The sequence below is a fragment of the Phyllopteryx taeniolatus genome, chromosome 8 (assembly GCF_024500385.1).
Source record: "Phyllopteryx taeniolatus isolate TA_2022b chromosome 8, UOR_Ptae_1.2, whole genome shotgun sequence".
NCBI lineage: Eukaryota > Metazoa > Chordata > Actinopteri > Syngnathiformes > Syngnathidae > Phyllopteryx > Phyllopteryx taeniolatus.
Genome location: NC_084509.1, coordinates 27177266 through 27196832, shown reverse-complemented (window position 1 = coordinate 27196832; position 19567 = coordinate 27177266). Strand labels below are relative to the sequence as shown.

General features: G+C 47.1%; 3 protein-coding genes across 9 annotated transcripts in view; 2 read left to right on the top strand and 1 right to left on the bottom strand.

Annotated features, from left to right (window-relative positions):
• The window catches only part of plekhg2 (pleckstrin homology domain containing, family G (with RhoGef domain) member 2), a 48329-nt gene extending 38101 nt beyond the window's left edge, over nucleotides 1–10228 (top strand). For 4 of the 6 annotated variants that reach the window (XM_061782569.1, XM_061782570.1, XM_061782567.1 and 1 more), the window contains 2 exons: nucleotides 1222–1341; nucleotides 1406–1714. Coding sequence is in view for 2 of the 6 variants with exons in the window: in XM_061782566.1 (XP_061638550.1) it covers nucleotides 1727–3338; nucleotides 3486–3717; nucleotides 3794–4546; nucleotides 5532–7965 (5031 nt within the window). In the remaining 4 variants the exon portion in view is untranslated. Of the gene's footprint in view, nucleotides 1–1221; nucleotides 1342–1405; nucleotides 3339–3485; nucleotides 3718–3793; nucleotides 4547–5531 lie in introns of those variants that run through there. The other 2 variants (XM_061782566.1, XM_061782565.1) reach the window with 2 other exon arrangements.
• Nucleotides 10229–11086: 858 nt separating this feature from the next.
• il15l (interleukin 15, like) lies at nucleotides 11087–15045 on the top strand. Of its 2 annotated transcripts, none has more exons than XM_061782575.1 (4): nucleotides 11087–11434; nucleotides 13291–13335; nucleotides 13884–14009; nucleotides 14292–15045. In XM_061782575.1, exons 1-4 carry the CDS (start codon nucleotides 11336–11338, stop codon nucleotides 14388–14390), a joined length of 369 nt encoding a protein of 122 aa, XP_061638559.1. In that variant the 5' UTR covers nucleotides 11087–11335; the 3' UTR covers nucleotides 14391–15045. The 2 variants fall into 2 exon arrangements, with proteins under 2 accessions (XP_061638559.1, XP_061638558.1); XM_061782574.1 differs by having other exon boundaries at nucleotides 11089–11467.
• Nucleotides 15046–18414: 3369 nt separating this feature from the next.
• Nucleotides 18415–19166, bottom strand: triap1 (TP53 regulated inhibitor of apoptosis 1). The gene has a single exon (XM_061782576.1). The coding sequence runs from the start codon at nucleotides 18867–18869 to the stop codon at nucleotides 18639–18641; it is 231 nt and encodes a 76-aa protein (XP_061638560.1). The 5' UTR covers nucleotides 18870–19166; the 3' UTR covers nucleotides 18415–18638.
• Nucleotides 19167–19567: the final 401 nt, after the last annotated feature.

Genomic DNA, 19567 nt, shown 5'->3' with positions numbered 1-19567 from the left:
ACTGTATTTACTGACATTGGTTTTCTGAAGTGTTCCTGAGCCCATGTGGTGATATCCTTTACACAGTGACGTCGGTTTTTGATGCAGTGAGGGATCGAAGGTCACGGGCATTCAATGTTGGTTTTCGGCCTTGCCGCTTACATGCAGTGATTTCTCCAGATTCTCTGAACCTTTTGATGACATTATGGACCGGAGATGATGAAATCCCTAAATTCCTTGCAATTGTATGTTGAGGAACATTGTCCTTAAACGGTTCGACTATTTTCTCCCGCACTTGTTGACAAAGAGGTGAACCTCGCCCCATCTTTGCTTGTGAATGACTGAGCAATTCAGGGAAGCAATCATGGCACCCGCCTGTTCCCAATGAGCCTGTTCACCTGTGAGATGTTCCAAACAGGTTTTTGATGAGCATTCCTCAACTTTTTTGCCACCTGTCCCAGCTTTTTTGGAACGTGTTGCAGCCATAAAATTCAAAGTTAATGATTATTTGCTAAAAACAATCAAGTTTCTCAGTTTGAACATGAAATATCTTGTCTTTGTCGCGTATGCAATTAAATATAGGTTGAAACATGATTTGCAAATTATTGTATTCTGTTTAACACAACGTCCCAACTTCATTGGAATTGGGGTTGTAAAACTCCATGCAATACACTTTCTTCTCATGTTCATTTCTTGAAAGAATTATAGTTCAGAAATAAATTACAAGTACTTAAAAATAGGGAGTTACTTTTCAATCACCCTGTAAATTCAATTAAAGATAAATTATGTGGTGACCGTCTTCTGCCTTGAACTGGTGTGGAATTGTGAACATCCCTAGAAATGCCGATTGTGCTGCTGTCTCCACAGGTATTTGTGTGGCCATCCTGTTGTCATACAAATGTACTTATCTGATAAATAACCTTTATGTGAATGTTGGTGTTAAAAAAAAACTTTGTGACAGTGGAAGTTTGAATACGTTTGAGAGCTTTCTGGGAGTCTCAATCACATAGTATGGCGTATATTGTTACTGCCTTACGCATACACCTTTTTGACAGCTATCTGACGTCATACAAGTGCCATACGATGTTTCACCTTCGTGGAGCGCTGTACTTACTGCAACCTCCACAGTGCAGAGAAAGAAAAGTGCTGTACGCCTTTTCTGACTTAAGATATGGGAGAATATGTCCCTAAATGAAGTTTGAGCACACGTCCATGACAGATGTGTTTTTCTATCTTTTCTAGGAGGAGGAAGCTGATGATGAGGATTTAGCAGCCCTCTGCGCTCCTCCCACTTTGTCCATCACAGAGGAGATCCTGGAGTTGATCAACCAGAGCCGAGCAAAGGAGGGCCTGGTTTCCGTGGTGAGCAAACCTTATGCGTGACAGAGTCCAGCGTGGCACTAAACACACGTTCTGTTCTTCTCAGGAGCAGGTCCTGGATCAGCCCCCCGAGTCGCAGCAGCCACCTTATGAAAGCAACTTCACCTGCCCGCTGCCCCCAGTTGCCTCCAGTCCGGAGGACAGGCTCACGCTGGACCCCCAGCAGGAGGAAGTGGAAACTCGCCAGGACATAGCCACTGAAGAGCAGACTGCTGGGTGTCAAAACGGACTTGAAAGTGCTAACGTGGTCCCTGAGAGGGTGGAAAACCGACTGTATGCAGAGGAAGAGCCACAGGGGGAAGAGTTGGAACAAGAAGTGGATATTAGGAAAACACGGGAAGAAGGCGAGCAAGAGAAGACTCTCACCATGGCGACCCCACACTCTCCCCCAACAGAACTTCCTCCTTCCATCACAATCCTGGAGGACAGTGTGGGGAGTAGTCACTTACTTTTGGAGAAGGCCACCAATTCCTCCCTAAATCCAAATGACTCTCATCAAGCCAGCCCAAGCGGTAAGCCAAAAAGAGGCTCTGCTCTGACCAGACATGACAAGAGGATCATTGAAAAGATCAGAAGTTATTACGAGGCTGCAGCTGGGCTGGAAGAGGACCATGAGGCCGAACATGCCAGACAGGAAGAAGACGAGACATCCAGAAGGAGGAACAGTTTCTCTCAAATCCCCACGGGACTTGTTAAAGATTCTGTGTCACGTTTCACATGTGACAATCAAGAGGAGGCCAAGAATGAACCAATTGAAACAGAGACTGATCATGAGGTAGGGATGGCTTCCCCAGCTGGTCCGGCCTCTCTCGTACTGCCAGAAGACTCTCATGATCATGATAGACATGCTGACACACCGATAGGCCTCCTCGATTTGGAGGACAAAGACAAAAGTCCCGCTGATAAATCACCAATCTCCACCCGAATGGAAGACGGTGGAAATCCAAATGAGGTCCCTCTGAGTCTGCCGTCAACTAGCATTCAGTCGAGTGAAGTTGAGAAGGAAATTGTGGGGGGAAATGGAAATGTCAGCAACAAACAATCAGAGGAAGAACTAAATGAGAGAGTGAAGAACAGTAAACAAGATGAAAATTCACAGCAAGAAGATGGCCATTCTACAGAGAGAAATGACACAAGTAAAAGTGTTCATTCGGCAAGGACGAATGAGTCTGAATGTAACCTAAAAGAATCAAAGGAAGAAAAGGGAAGTCTCGACGAATCCTCAAGAACTATTTCAGATGGCGTACAATGTCATAAAACAACATCCACTTGGACTAAAAGCAAACATAAAGATGTGATCAAGTCCAGTAGAAACCCTGAAGAACTTCCAAGCCAAATTAAATTTGGACGAGTTTCCCGACAGTCCAGGATTGTCTCAACTAACCGGGCGTTGTTTGAGGGCACAGTCTCTGACATCACAGGAATCGGGTTATTTGAGGCTAGCCCTGTGACAGACCCCTCGCTGTTGGAGAACTCTGAGCGTATCCTGACCAAAGTCAAAACTCTTGCCAGTATGTACAGTGCCAAATCCAGCTCCATGAAGGTCCCCTTGCATCAAAAACGGGCCATTTTTGTTCGGAGCAAAGCCGGCGATTTGACTGGGCTGTCTTCAGTTTCAAACCAGACTCGGTGTAATTCTCAGACAAAATATACAATGGAAATGAAAAAACACCCAAAATGTGACATCCCAAGTCATGCACCTGCCAAATTAAGTCACAGTCCTGCAGATGCCAAGCCCAAGCCAAGGCCCAATTCTGATGCACAGACAGACAACAAGAAGGAATCCCAAATATCCTCTCAGACGAATGTGCAGAACAATTCCATCACTCAGAGCAGGAACAAATTGCACGTCCCTCCTACAGCGCAGATGTTGTCTGGAAGCCAGAATCACACAAAGACCAACAGCAAAAACCAGAATCATGCCAGAAGACAGGAGGACAAAAGGAGCCTGCGGGAAATACTTGTGAAAGAAATAAATGGTACATTCTGCTCTGCACAGTTTTGACTTTGTTTTTTTCCAGATATAATAATGTGACTTTCTAAGACCTTAGAGGCTAGATCAACACAAATGTTTCATATGTGATGCATTACTGTATTGAGGTTTGTTCGTTGATGTTGTGTTGTAGATGTCCAGGAGAAGGTGGTGCCCGGTGACCAGCAAAACTCTACCTGTAAACTTCAGACACATGGATTCACCCTCTCCAGGCCCAGGGACTTCATCGCGGCGCTGAACAAAGAACAGGACCACAGTAGACTGGACGATAAACTTCAGAAATCCATCACACCAGAGGCGATGTCACCCGTTTCACTGAGAACCTCTTGTTCCGGTCTCACTCGGGATAAGAGTAACACCCTCAGGTATGTGCTTTATACGTCATAAAGTTGATAAAGTCTGCCTGCTGTCCTAATGACCTTTTTTCACGGTTGTCTGTAGGTCGCAGCTGACAGAACACCATGTTTACACAGAAGACTCAGCGTCTGTAAGCAGCATTGTTCACCACTCCAGTCTGTCTTCTCACATACCACACTGGAATGTTTCCAAAGATAAAGATCCTCATTACCAATATAAACAGGATTCACCAGCTGTGCAAGACAAACATGAGCCACAATACAAGATCCCTGCTAAGCATCGTGGGAGTACAAGTGAAGCAAGAAAAGACATGCACAGGATTCACTCACAGCCTGAATACTTGGTGTGCACCGGACCCAGGCATGGAGACTCAAGCCCAGGAGAGATGATTATGTTGTCATCAGCAAAGAACCTGTTGTCCGCACAACATCAGACTTTGGTTGTACAAAAATCCCAACAGCCCATCGAGGAGTGCCCTAAAGAAGCTGTAAACCTGGTGGGAGGAAGACATCCTGTTCTGGCTGTCTCTGGAGGGTCAAGCAAAGAGGATCTATCAACAATTAATAAGACCAAGTGTGAATTAATGAGTTATTTACCGCAAACATGGAAATATTTGCCAGATATGAAAGGTCCTGGGCCAACATTTCTGAGAAAACCAAGAGAGGGCCCAAGTCCAGTGTCGTCAGTGCAAGTCCTGGAATCAAATGTCTCTGAAACACACTCTCCATCGGTGGAGTCTCATGATCGTCCACCAAAATTCCTCAGCCAGAAGACACCGTACTTCCAAGCCATGCCTAACACCTGGAAAGTCAATAACACCACTTCATATGAATATAGGTAAGTCTGCCCTTCACTACTTAACTAACTAACTACAACGAAACGATGATGCAGAAGTAAAGAATGTTTTCTTAATTTCTATCTTTGCCTTTTAGCAAATTTCCAACAGTTTTTTTTTAGTTATATGTTCTTAATTGTGGCGGCACGTTAGAGCGTCTGCCTCACAGTTCTGAGGACCGGGGTTCAATCCCCGGCCCCGCCTCTGTGGAGTTAGCATATTCTCCCCGTGCCTGCGTGGCTTTTCTCCGGGCACTCCGGTTTCCTCCCACATCCCAAAAACAGCGGCTCAGAAAATGGATGGATGTTCTTAATTGTGTAGTGAAAGCCCTTTTGAACATTTGAGAAACGTACAAAAAACTAATAAAAAATCAAGATACAGTGGAACCTCTCAGAAGTCCCTGAAGTCGTCCATCCATCCATCAATTTTCTGAGCCGCTTCTCCTCACGCGGGTCGCGGGCAAGCTGGAGCCTATCCCAGCTATCATCGGGCAGGAGGCAGGGTACACCCTGAACTGGTTGCCAGCCAATCGCAGGGCACATACAAACAACCATCCGCACTCACATTCACACCTACGGGCAATTTAGAGTCCCCAATTCATGCATGTTTTTGGGATGTGGGAGGAAACCGAAGTGCCCGGAGAAAAGCCACGCAGGCACTGGGAGAATATGCAAACTCCACACAAGCGGGGCCGGGGATTGAACCCCGGTCCTCAGAACTGTGAGGCAGACGCTCTAACCAGTCGTCCACCGTGCCGCCCCTTGAAGTCGTATAAATGGGAATTCCACCAACATTTCTCGCTCGAATTTCACCCCAAAAAACTTTTAAATCATGTCTAAAACAGTGAAATGAGCGCTTACGTCTTACGAGTGCACCGACTAACAGGTTTTCTAGGTTACGAGCTGTCATTTGGTCAATAACTATGAACTTTCTGCATTTTAATAGAGCCTTAAATGTTTAGAAAATGTCCTTCTCTTTCTACTCCAGGGAACAAGACCACCAGGGTACAGGACCGTCCACCAGCCGTCCCATCTTAGGTCCCCTCTCCGGATGCTGCTCTCCTCCCCGAGCTTTGTTGGATGTATTCTATCAGGTGGAGACATCAAGTTCCCTCATGGTCCCACCTGGCCAGGACACGCATTTAAGAACATCACCCTCTGTCTTCAGGCACACCTCTCCATCCCCCGTTAGAACTTCTCCCCCCTCACCAAACCTCACACCGTCCTCCTTTTCCGTCAGGGCATCCACTTGCTCTTCACCATTCAGGGTTATTCCGTCTTCTCCCACCCCCTTAGCTAATGAAGGCTTTGTTTCTCCAGACACCATATCCAGGAATCCCCCATGTTTCTCTGCTCCTCCGTCATCTGTAAGGAGTTTCTCCAAAAGGGCTCCTCCTGCCTCCTCTCCGACGCCCTCCTCTGCTTTCAGTCACAGTTCATTCAAAGGAGCAGGACCTATACCGTCCTCTCCCCTCCGCTCTCCACCTTGCTCCTCTCCCGTTACATCATCCTCCACATTCACAAGATCCTTAGCTGCCTCCTGCATCAGTCAAACTTTGGCCAAAAAGAACAATGTCCGGCATCAAGTCCAAAGCTCATATACACAAGGTCCTCCCTCCACACCATCCTTACCAAATTCTCATCCGCACCGGTGCTCCCAGTCACCTCGGCTCTCTCACAGCCAGGACGTTTCCTCCACACCAGTTTATTCCCATTTGGAGTCTGCTATCGATGGGAATCCATGCTATCCGCCATCTTCTGCCCACTTGACTTTTCAATCCAATTCCCAAAACCCTTTTTCTTCTTCTTTATCTACGAGGCAGAGTCACTGTCCGCCTCTGTCCAGCACCTCTGCTCATCATCATCACTCCCTCAGCCACAACATGGACTCATCACAGAATGCCAACAGCAGCAACAAAGTAAGCTTGCCTACAAGTGCTAACTGTGCTGTTAGCAATGGAAGCTGCTCTGCCAGTCCACAGAAGGTGCCGTTAGCTAATGTTAGCACCAGTTGCACCATGGTACAAAAAAACAGTGATCGTCTCTCCTTTGGGTCACACAACCGCATAGCGCGACCGTTTTCTGCATCCGAGCCAAACTCAAGAGTCCCATCTCCAACTCCAGCTGTGAGCCCCCCTTCTTTTGCGCGCCTCTGCTCGCCTGCGCCCCAGCATAATTACGCTTCCGCCATGGCAAACAAGCCTCCCGAACCCAGAGGCTCGTGGACTGCAGGGGCAAGTTCCCATAATCCATTAGGTCTAACTCTGGAGATTCCTGAGGCCTCCTCAGCAAGTCTTTCATTTGGACCGGCTTCCTCATGCGTGAGCCCTGAAATCCTCTCGCCGCCTGCTATCGGTGTGTCAGTTTGGACTTGTGATGTCGCTGCACCGCAACCGAGAAATCCACAATTTACCTCCCCCTCTCGCTCCTTTTCTTCTTGTTCCAGTCAAACAACGCAGGAGAAAGCAAGCTTTTCCTCCTCCCCTTTTCCCCCACTCTACAGTCTAAGTGCTGAATCCCCTTACGGACACGACAATAAGCCCCACACCTTACGGAGGTCTCACTCCAGCCTGTCAGAGACTCACCCGAGCCCACTTCAGAGTGGACCTGAAGGACCATGTTACTTCTGGGGCGAGAGTAGCCAGAGGTCTCTTGGCTTCACTGACACTTTTGACCAGCGAGGATCTGGTCCGGTCAGCCCAAGGAGCGGATGGTCCTCCAATGACGGTTCACCATCTTGCCTCAGCCCTCGAGGTGGACTTCAGTCTCCAGTCTCTCCCAGGAGGGTTGCCCCTAGGAGGAGTGACTTTGGCAGAGCACTTCACTTCAGCAGTGAACCTTGGCTGGATGGACAGGTGGTCTGTAACAACTATAATGGACTCGATGGCTTCTATGCAGGTGGTAGCACCACTGCTGTCACCTTGCCTTCTCCGCCAAACTCCCTCTCGCAATCCCTCCGCTCCTCAATGGCTGCAGAATGGGGAGATCCGGAGCTGGAACAGGGGAGCTGTCGGAGCCAACTGATTTGCGCCTACGTTGGCGGACCGCCACCAGAACCAAACCTTTCCTCCTCCTGCGTGGTCCTATCTCCCCCTCCAGTCGCCCACCACCAAATCTACCAGGCCCACTTGCAATCACCTCCCCAGTCCCCCAACGTAGCACCTTCCAGATCATCACCGGCAGCCTTTGCCTGTCCGTCACTGAACAAAGTGTCTAATCAGAAGACGAGCTACGCTACCACCGTCAACCTGCAGATAGCTGGAAGTGGTCGAATAACTTCCTTCAGCACCGCCCATGTGAGCATGAACCAGACGCCGCCCGGTGGACCGGGATGCAGAGAACTTCACATGCCGAGACGAGTAAGCATCAACGGACTGTCGCACACTTCTTCTCCGCTTCCTCAGAACTGCGGCAAGCTATGAGTGAAGCGGTCTGGGCGTCATTGGATTATGTTCACGTTTTGAGGAAGATGATGTGGTGACTTCAGTTCATGATGACTTTTCAAGATGCTTGTCAATGTGGAAAACATGTGAATGAGATGTCTTCAGAGAGTCAAAGAAAAAAGTACAGAAACTCTGGATGTCTTTTGAGATGTGAAGTTTTCACCACCTCCGTTTGAAGCCTTAGTGCAAAACAATCGAAACAGTTAAGGTCCTCTGTCCGACAAATGCTGTCATGAGTTGTCACTATCGTGAGTTGTAATATTATTGTTCATATTTGTATTCTTAATTAATAACCATTTGTAGTCATTGTATTGTTTATTTATGAATTCTTGTTGGCACTTAGCAGCAGATGATTTGCACAGCGTGCTCAGATCTTCGGCGTGTTTGTGCTGGAGATGACGTGTCTGGAACATTAGGACCAATTCAGCAAAAAGATGATTGCAAATCCCTAGGAGCAAATCTGTGGGCATTTGTCGACGTCTTTGTTACCTTGAGGGCGGTATTGCAAAGTCCCTTCTTGCGTGGCATTCATTTGGGTTCAGAGAGGAAAAGAGCAACAACAGATGAGGAATGTTTCAGAAACACTAAGATGTTTGCTCCCAAATGGACGTCCTCACTTTGTCGTTCACAAAAATGCACAATAGCCATAAAAAGTACAATGGGACCTTGACTTACCATTTGAATTGGTTCCATGATCGAGCTCGTCACTCAGGTTACTCGTCGAGTAAATCAAATTTAACATTTAACCCATTGACATGATATGCCATGAATCCGTTTCGGACCCAAAACACCACAAGTTTTTGGTCACGTTTTAAAAATAGCACTGTATTGTATCAAAAAATAAAGATGTAACCATTCATTCACTACATATAATGTACCGATTTATATTCCTGCGATCCCACTACATTGGTCCGTGCTCGGCAAGTTGGCCTTCCGAACGAATTGTATATCGATATAAGAGAAAATCAATTGATTGCATCGATACTAGGAAATGAAATCATGTCAACTAGCGGACACTGTTTTCAAGCCTCACGTTGTGTTTCAAAGAGCACTTCTTTAGCACTCTCTGTATTATTCACACGATTCCTAAAAGCTTTTGCTCGTGGAAACCTCACAGTGCTTCATTCCTAGCCATTACTATTTGACCGTTTAGAACGGATTCTCAAACTTTTTGGCTCCAGCCAGGGACCCCTTAGAGTGGACACATTTTTCCAAGGACCCCCTCAAAATTCTAACACGAATTGAACATCTTCTTTCGGGGGGGGGGGGGGAAACTGAACGAACCAGTAAAATCATGGCTGAAATAATAGGAATAACAAGTTGCTGTTCCCCTTAGTTTTATTGCAAAGCAAAACCAGTGCATCAGGAAAATCTTTACATTGAATGACCATAATGAATTTGACCTGATTACCTAACAAGAAACAACAGGAATTTAGGAAATTTCACCTGCACTGTCCAGTATGCGATTATTTATTTCAAGTCACACTGGATACATTTTTGACGAAAAGGTGACTGAATCGACTTCAAGCCTCTGAATTGTTTCGCATCGTATCGTTCTAAGTGAGCAATTCATCTCCTTGAATCGAATAGGCAACCACAAATTGTGATACAAATCCAATTGTTGTCAAAACAAATACTTACACCCCTAACCCATTCACTGCCAGTCCTCCATATTAACATTTGAATTCAACAGCCGTCAATGGCAGCGAATGAGCTAATAAAAACATAACAAAAAAAGTGTAAACAATACAATTACTCTACTGCAGTATTTGTGTGTCGTGACCCAAATTTGTCTTGCAACACGAAGCAAAAAATTGGCTCGTACCAAAAAACTGGTAGGTTGAGACACTGATTAAGTCGAGGTACCAGTGTAGTACACAATGTTCGTTTCCTTCGTTTCTCAATCATGACTGACAGGTGCTAAAGACCGTTTCGGTGGACTTTGGAGCTAAAGTTACACAATCTTTTAAATGAGAAAACTCAATCAATGTGAAGATGGAGACATCTGAACTTTTGTGTGTGTTTTTGTCCTAAAACAAGACAGCTGCAGATTCGCATCGACTTGCCCGAGCTGGCGCACACGCAAGGACATGTTTCTGTGCGTGTGTTCGATGTTTAACGTGTAGGATACCAACCACAGTGAGATTTGCATTCTGATTACACAAACTTTAATGGGGGCTGAAACAGATTTCAAAAAGGAAAAAGCCAACGAACAAATAAATTGTGCCATGCAGAACCCAAACACAGTGGTGACTCCTCCTCTTTGTAAGCTACAACCTGGCGCGACTCATCTGTGGTTAGTGTACACGGGCCCTGTCATTGAGTGTCGACCAGTTCGTGGTCTGTCCACGTTGCCTGTGATTGTTGACCAGTTCGTGGTCTGTCTATGATTGACTGTCAACCAGTTAATTGTCTGCATGTGCCCTGTCATTTTGACTGTCGACCGGTTTGTTGTCTGTCTACATGTTCCCTGTGATTGTTGACCAGTTCGTTGTCTGTCTATGATTACCTGTCAAGCAGGTCATTGTCTATGTGTGCCCTCTCATTAAGTGTTGACCAGTTTGTTGTCTGTCTATGATTAACTGTCAACCAGTTCATTGTCTGTCTACGTGTGCTCTGTCATTGACTGTCGACCGGTTCGTTGTCTATCTACGATTGACTGTCACCCAGTTCATTTTCTGTCTACGTGTCCCGTCATTGAGTGTCGACCGGTTTGTGGTCTGTCTGTGATTGACTGTCAAACAGTTCATTGTCTGTCGACGTGTGCCCTGTCATTGAGTGGTGACCAGTTCGTGGTCTGTCTACGTGTGCCCTGTCATTGAGTGTTGACCGGTTTGTGGTCTGTCTGTGATTGACTGTCAACCAGTTCATTGTCTGTCTACGCGTGCCCTGTGATTGAACGTCGACCGGTTCGTTGGAGTGAACTGATGCGAAAAAGTTTGATGAAATTATAAAATATGCTTCCATAAAACACTCAATGGATCTTTTCGAGGTGCCGGCTGGTCGGCGCGGCGCTTTCCCTCGGGGAAGAAGACAAAGGCTGAGTGGTGGGAAATGAGGCGTTGCCGTGGACAAGAGGAGGAGGCTGGGAAGGAGGGGGGGTGGGGGGGAGACGCTCCCGGAACCATCTCTCCACCCGCAACTCAACCAACGGGTCACAAGCAGCAACAAGCGGACAGGACGCAGCGCATTTTGGAGGATTCAGCAGCATGGAATGTGCTCGACGAGCCTGCCGCGAGTAGACCACGAGAAAGCGAAAGCCTCTTGAAGCAGCCGAGCCCGAGAAGAGACACGGCGTTTGCCATTCCAGGATCCGTTATCCCATTCAAGTGGATTTTTGCAGGATGACATGCTGAGAGGAAGGCCGGCGGCGTTTGTCACCGTTTGGTGCCTGGCTTGCCTGCTGTGCGACGGGACGCACGCCTTCAGCCGGGACGCCGTGCACCAGGTGGAGATCCTCCGCCGGCAGGACGCAGCTTCGGTACGAGTCGTCGTTAGGTACACCGGCTGCAGAGCAGCCGCTAAATTTGAACGGCGCCGCACTTTGTTTGGATTTTACTTTTCTCTTGGAATATAATCTGAAGGGGAAATTCCATCTATAATCTGCTGTTTATATTTTAAAACCTGTTTCCTTCTTTTTTAATATTTCTAGTTTTTGGTGGTTTTTTTCCGGCACGTAAATTCCAAAATGGGGAAAAAAACCTTTAAATTCTACACACAACATTGCAACAAAAAGAGATTTTGTCCTATTGCTACTGAATTTTTACAATAGTTTTATTCTGACATTTTTTTCTAGTTTTCCAATATTTTTGTATTTTTTTCGTCTAGTATTGTTCTTTTTCCTAACATTTCAATATTTTTCCAAATATGTGTATTTTTTCGTCTGTTAGTTATGTCTTTTCCAAAATGGAATCCATAATTTGTATTCCTCAAAACATTACACGCAACTTATTAAAATGACAATTCTTGAAAATTATGGTTTCAAATGTATACTAAAAAAAAAAAAAAAAAAAAAAAACTTGAAATCATAACTTTGTTCAATGTTTTGCTGCAATCACCGCCAAAGGAGCACCCACAAGGCATTGAGCAATGGCTGGAATATTTATGCATTTATTATCTTTTTATTTTCAATAAATCTGCAAGAACAGACAGACAGATGTTTATGCTGCTTACATAATGGAGCTCAATTTGGTCAACAAAATATTAGGAACAGTATCCCAAATCATTCTAAAAAGTGTCAATCAAAAGTCAGCATTATTGTGTGAATTCACACACGTTATTTCTATTCTTTATTATTATTATTATTATTATTCCACCCCGTTTTTCGCCGTGCATCTACTCCATTTTTCATCCGATTCACACCATTCAAATTTCAAAATAATCCAAAAATTCCCGCCTTGCAGGCTACCATTTTTTTATATTCCCAAATGACCCACATTTAACACCCAAATATTTCCCATTCATTCCCATTGAGCCATTCAACAAAATGGTTCCACATAATTCCCATTTCACATTTAAAACATTCAGTTTATTCAGAACTTCAAAACACATTCCCATATTCCACATTTTTCACCCACATTTCACATTTTCACACTTTAAAATACCCACATTTACCCACATTAGGCCATATTCTACGTTATTCCCTCCTGCTTCAACATTTCTCGACCAATTTAAACCTTTCCCACATTCCCCAAATTCCACAATTTTCCACATTCAAATACCCACATTTTTCCCACATTGAGACAAATTCTACATTCTTCTCTCCTGCGTCAACATTACTCGACCGATTCAAACCGTTCCTACTTCAATGTGTTCAGCGAAGTCGAGCCTTCCTGTGAAGCACTCCCATACACCAAATATCCCAAATTTTCAAAATAAAAGCCCCAAATGTAACATTTTCACAAATTCAGCTCGTTTCCTTTTTTCTCAACCGATTCGCACCGTTTCAACTTCTACGTGTTCAGCTCATTCAAGCCATGCCATTAACTATCCCAAATGGCTAACATTCCCTCGATTTTCAAGATAAACACATTTCACTTCCTTCAACTTAATTTGACATAATTCCATATTATTCCATATCATACCATATTATTTACTAACATTCCACATGATTTCAATCAGCATTCCGGCATTCACGCGCAATTCCTCGAGGAATTGCACAATCGAGTTATCTTAGTGACACTGCGTAGCTGGTGTACCTAATGAGGTGGCCACAGAGCGTATTACCGTATGATGACGTGACAGCCAATCAGCGTGTTGTTGTCATACTGTTGTGCTGATTCTTTTGTTTTTCTCCCTGGGAAGTGTGCAGACTGCAAGCTGTACACCCCGAGCGTCAGTGACTACAAGGTACAACCCTCTTCCTCTTTATCTAGGAGTATTCTAGTTTAAATTCTGAGCAACATGAAATTTGGTGGCGGCACGGTGGACCCGGGTTCAATCCCCGGCCCCGCCTGTGTGGAGTTTGCATGTTCTCCCCGTGCCTGCGTGGGTTTTCTCCGGGCACTCCGGTTTCCTCCCACATCCCAAAAACATGGAATAATTGGAGACTCTAAATTGCCCGTAGGCATGACTGTGAGTGCGAATGGTTGTTTGTTCCTATGTGCCCTGCGATTGGCTGGCAACCGGTTCAGGGTGTACCCCGCCTCCTGCCCGATGAGAGTATTTTTTTTAGTATTTTTCATCCAATATTTTTATATATTTTTTTCATAATATTTCGTTTTTTCAGGCTATTAAAGATGAAAACATCTAATAATTTCTAGTTTTGATCATTCTAATTTTTGACTTAATTTGTGTACGTTTTGCCTAGTATTTTCTAATATTTCTGTAGTTTTTCATCTACACGTTTTTTCTTTTTAAATAATATTTTGATATTTTTCTTCTTATTGTTTTGACAGACGTGTCCCAAGGACACCCTGAAATGCTTCTCGGCGGAAATACGAGTTCTCCTCGCCGAGTGGGAAGGAAGTCAGCAGCCGGATTTGGAGCGGGCCCTCTGGTCCTTTGCGGACCAGCGCAACCACGTGAGCGGGCGGGAAGTGGCGTCATCAAACATGGTTTCAGGCGGGAAGTGATGTCATCGTGCACGTGAGCGGGCGGGAAGTGATGTCATCATACACTTGAGTAGGCAGGAAGTTATGTCATCGCACGGGAGTAGGCAGGAAGTTATGTCATTGCACTGGAGTAGGAAGGAAGTGATATCATCGCACGGGAGTAGGCAGGAAGTGATGTCATCGCACGGGAGTAGGCAGTGATGGCCCGCCAGCAGCGCTCTTGATGTGACTTTCTTTTTTCGATTTCCACAGAGCGGTCGGCGGTGTCGTCCGTGCGAGCTCCACCCAGAAGAAGACGTGCCGCGCTTCCTGGACCAACTTCTCCAAACTCTGCAGGCCAACAACAACTGAATTTTGCGCTTCGAGCACAACAAGGACGCCACTGGAACGCTTTATTCTTCACCCGAGGAAATATGCCCCCTGCTGGCCATTAGCAACTTTGCACGCTGCTATTACTGCAACTTCTTTTTAGTTGTTTTCTCTTTTTATCAACTAGTAGCTCTTCTTTTTTTAATCAGCAGAATCCTTTAATCTTCAGCAAGAATCGTCGTTTTCCTCTTTGTCTTTTCTTTTACTTTTTTTTCCACCATGACCGTTTCGCTGGGGATTTTTCCTCTCTCTCGTATGTGTGTGATTGTGGACAGGTGGGACCTGCTGATTGGCACAATGGGCCAATGATGAGGACGTGAGTTTTTTTTTTCCTTTCAGCTGTTCCCTTGACCGTTAACCAACGGTTGCATTTGCAGCTGTTGTGACGCAAGTGGAGATTTGACAACAAGCGTGTTGTAGCAATATCGAAAATGATCGGTGCCTGCTTGGCGTCTGCTCTGGGGAGGGAAGGAGGCCTCCTTCTCGAACGTTCCTTTTTGGCCGATCGGTCATTTCCATTTCCCCTCCTGTAAGCCTCAATCCTGTTTTGTTTCATAGTTTCCTTTTTTGTTTCCCCTCCTGGGATGTGTGTATATTTTTAATGACACAATACTGAAATAAACGTTGTCCTTTTATATTTTGGAAATGCGTCTCTGGTCCTAAATTTTATTGTAGAACGAGTCGGGTCGCGGGGGCAGTAGGGACACCCAGACTTGCCTCCCCCCGGCCACTTCATCCAGCTCTTCCGGGGGGATCCCGAGACGTTCCCGGGCCAGCCGAAGGACGTAGTCTCTCCGGCGTGTCCCGGGTCGTCCCCGGGGTCTCCTCCCGGTGGGACCTGCCCGGAACTACTCACTAGGGAGGTGTCCGGCAGGCATCCGTATCAGATGCCCCAGCCACCTCATCTGGCTCCTCTCGATGTGGAGGAGCAGCGACTCTACTCTGAGATCCTCCCGGATGACCGAGCTTCTCACCCTCTCTCTAAGGGAGAGCCCGGACACCCTGCGGAGGAAACTCATTTCGGCCGCTTGTATCCGGGACTCGTTCTTTTGGTCACGACCCACAGCTCGTGACCGTAGGTGAGGGGAGGAACGGAGATCGACCGGTAAATCGAGAACTTCGCCTTTCGGCTTAGCTCCTTCTTCACCACAACGGACCGATACAAAGTCTGCATCACTGCAGACACCGCACCGATCCGCCTGTCGTTCTCCCGTTCCGTTCTTCCCTCGCTCGTGAACAAGACCCCAAGATACTTGATCTCCTCCACTCGGGGCAGGATCTCATCCCCGACCCAGAGAGGGCACGCCACCCTTTTCTGAGGACCACGGACGGTCTCAGATTTGGAGATGCCGATTCTCATCCCAGCCGCTTCACACTTGGCTGCGAACTGCTCCGGTGAGAGTTGGAGGTCACGGCTTGATGAAGCCAACAGAACCGCATCAGCTGCAAAAAGCATAGATGCAATAGTGAGGCTACCAGACCGGACCCCCTCTACGCCTCGGCTGCGCCTAGAAATTCTGTCCGTAAAAGTTACGAACAGAATCGGTGACAAAGGGCAGCCTTGGCGGACTCCAACCCTCGCCGGAAACGAGTCTGACTTACTGCCGGCAATGCGGACCAAACTCTGACTCCGGTCGTACAGGGACCAAACAGCCCGTATCAGGGGGTTCGGTACCCCGTACTCCCGAAGAAACCCCCCGCAGGACTCCCCGAGGGACACGCTCGAATGTCTTCTCCAAGTCCACAAAACACATGTACACTGGTTGGGCGAACTCCCATGCACCCTCGAGTATCCTGCCAAGGGTGTAGAGCTGGTCTACTGTTCCACGGCCAGGACGAAAACCACACTGCTCCTCCTGAATCTGAGATTCGACTTCCCGACGGACCCTCCTCTCCAGCACCCCTGAATAGACCTTAGCAGGGAGGCTGAGGACCTCGACCCCAGAGATAGGAGAGTCCGCCTCAGAGAACCCAGACTCTGCTTCCTCATGGGAAGGCAAATTGAGGAGGTCTTCGAAGTATTATCCCCACTGACTCACGACGTCCCGAGTCGAGGTCAGCAGCGCCCCATCCCCACTGTACACAGTGTTAATGGTCCACTGCTTCCCCCTTCTGAGACGCCGGATGGTAGACCTGAATTTCCTCGAAGCCGTCCAGAAGTCTTTCTCCATGGCCTCACCGAACTCCTCCCATACCTGGGTTTTTGCTTCAGCGACCACCAAAGCTGCGTTCCGCTTGGCCAGCCTGTACCCATCAGCTGCCTCAGAGACCAAAGATGGAACTTCAAAGCTGTTTAGACTGCACAGACTGGAGTGTCTTTGAAAATTCAGTAGGCAGCCTGGATGAATACACGGACACTGTCACATCCTATATTAGTTTCTGTGGAGATGTGTGTGTACCAACAAAGTCATTTCGCACATTCAATAACTACAAGCTGTGGTTCACTGGTTCACAGGACTTCAGCTCAGCGTTCAACACCATCATCCCTGAACTCCTTTCCCCCAAGGTTCTCCAGCTCAGCGTCTCACCTGCGATCTGCCAGTGGATTTACAGCTTCCTGACGGGCAGGACACAGCAGGTGAGGCCGGGAGAGGCCACCTCATCCATACGCAGCATCAGCACTGGGGCACCCCATGGTTGTGTCCTCTCTCCGCTGCTCTTCTCTCTCTACACGAACGACTGTCAAACTCCTGAAGTTTGCAGATGACACCACTGTCATCGGCCTCATCAAGGACGGTGACGAGTCTGCATATCGACAGGAAGCGGAGCGGCCGGAGCTGTGGTGCGGCCGACACAACCTGGAGCTGAACACGCTCAAGACTGTAGAGATGATCGTGGACTTCAAGAGGCATCCTTCGCCACAGCTGCCCCTCACGTTGTCCAGCTGCCTTGTGTCAACCGTTGAGACCTCCAAGTTCCTGGGAATTACAGTCTCTCAGGACCTGAAGTGGGCGACCAACATCAACTCCGTCCTCAAAAAGGCCCAGCAGAGGATGTACTTCCTGCGGCTTCTGAGGAAGCACGGCCTGCCACGGGAGCTGCTGAGGCAGTTCTACACAGCGGTCATCGAATCGGTCCTGTGTTCTTCCATCACAGTCTGGTTTGGTGCTGCTACAAAAAAGGACAAACTCCGACTGCAACGGACAATCAAAACTGCTGAAAGGATTGTCGGTCCCCCCCCCTACCCACCCTTGAGGACTTGCACACTACCAGAACTAAGACAAGAGCGTGCAAAATCCTCTCGGACCCTCCGCACCCCGGTCAACGGCTCTTCCGGCTCCTTCCCTCAGGTAGGCGCTACCGATCACTAACTTCTTAAACAGCTAACCTACAATTCCATTGCAACATGCTGGCAATTTTTTGTCTTTTTGTCTTGAGTTCGTTGTCCCATTTCTGTGGGGCCAATTCTACATAACTCGTGCACTCACTGTAGTCGTCTCGCCACGCTGCCCTATTTGCATATCTGGTGTTGAGCAATACTGGCCACTCATGCCAGAGTAGCATCTGCTCCATTTGCACACTGACTGAGGAGTATCTGCAACATTTGCACAATCGACATTGTCCCAGATGATCGCGCTACTCGTCACTTTAAACCGCATCCACTCCTTGAAGTCTCGCCGCCCTTTGCACAAATGGTCACTGCACCGGACTATTGCGAGATTAGTCTTTCGAACTGCTCTAAGTGCTAGAGGACTCTGCATCATTTTGCACAATTGTCAACAACAACAACAACAAAAATTTTTACCGGCATTACCAGATAACTGGCAACCCTTTATTGCTCAGTGACTGTTTTTTTTTTGTCAATGTCTTTGTGTCTCAAAAGTGTTCTTTGACTGTCTGTTGTCGTACTAGAGCGGCTCCAACTACCGGAGACAAATTCCTTGTGTTTTTTTTGTACATACTTGGCAAATAAAGATGATTCTGATTAAACTCGTATCTTAATGAGCGTGCAGACTACACGCCAAATTGGTGGACGACCAGTTCCGAAATCAGAAGTTAAGCAAAGTACTTTCATCAACTATTGTTTCTTTTATTTCAAAAAGAGCTTTGGTAACACCAACAAAATAAATGTTTGCAATGCAAGTATTTGCAATTCTGGGACTGACTTGATCAGGAAACAGAAACAGATCCGGCCCGGGCCTTCGGTTTGTCCCATAAAAGAATAGAAAAGAAAAGAAAAGATGTTTGGCCCCGGCTGTTATTCGGGAGGAGTTTCTTTTCTTGTGTCGTTCAGCTGTCGGCCTTGTCCTTGTCCTTGTCGGGGCCCATGAAGTCCAGGCCGTCCACCGGGATGTCCTTGTCCTTGATGGCCTTCTGGACGCAGCGCTGGTACAGCCGGAAGCTGTCCGCGCACGGCTCGGCGCCTCGCTCTCCCTTCAGGAACTTGTCGGCGAACCATCGGTTGAAACATTGGTCGTACTCCCGCTTGAGCTCCGTGCAGGCCTCCCCCACGCTGTTCATGTCCGCGGCGACGCGAGCGCGAAATCCCCAAAACGAGCCGAGTCCGCGAGGTTCCGCAAGGTTTCCGCGAGAGCGCTCGGAGGAGGCGCACAAGGCGCACGTCTGACGTCACAGCGCCACAAAGATCCTCACAAATAGCCTTCTCACTTCGACAAAAATGCAAGGGTGCAAGCGCCACCTTGACGTTCTTTGACTTGATAAAACACGCTAAACCCAAATCATCAATCAATTTTATATGGGAAATGAAATAATCAACACAAACATAGGTAGTAAGTTTTCTGCTTACACAAAGCTCATCATTTACGTGTTCGAAAACGAGGAAGAGGAAGTATACGTATATATGCACATATCCAGTAGACAAACAACCATTGGCTCACACATTCACACCTGCGGGCAATTTAAAGTCTTCAATCAACCTACCCTGCATGTTTTGGGAGGATTTGAACCCGCAACCTCAGAACTGTGAGGCAGATGTGCTAACCGTTCCACCTCTTCAAAATATATATTTTTTAATTTCTTTTTTTAAAGATGGATTGTGCTCGGACGTCTTTATTCCTTCCACTTTTTAAAACGAGTTTTTTTTCTTCTGAATGTGCCCTGCGATTGGCTGGCGACCAGTTGAGGGTGATAGCTGGGATAGGCCGCGGCACGCCCGCGGCCTGCGCGAGGAAAAGCAGTACAGAAAATGGATGGATGGA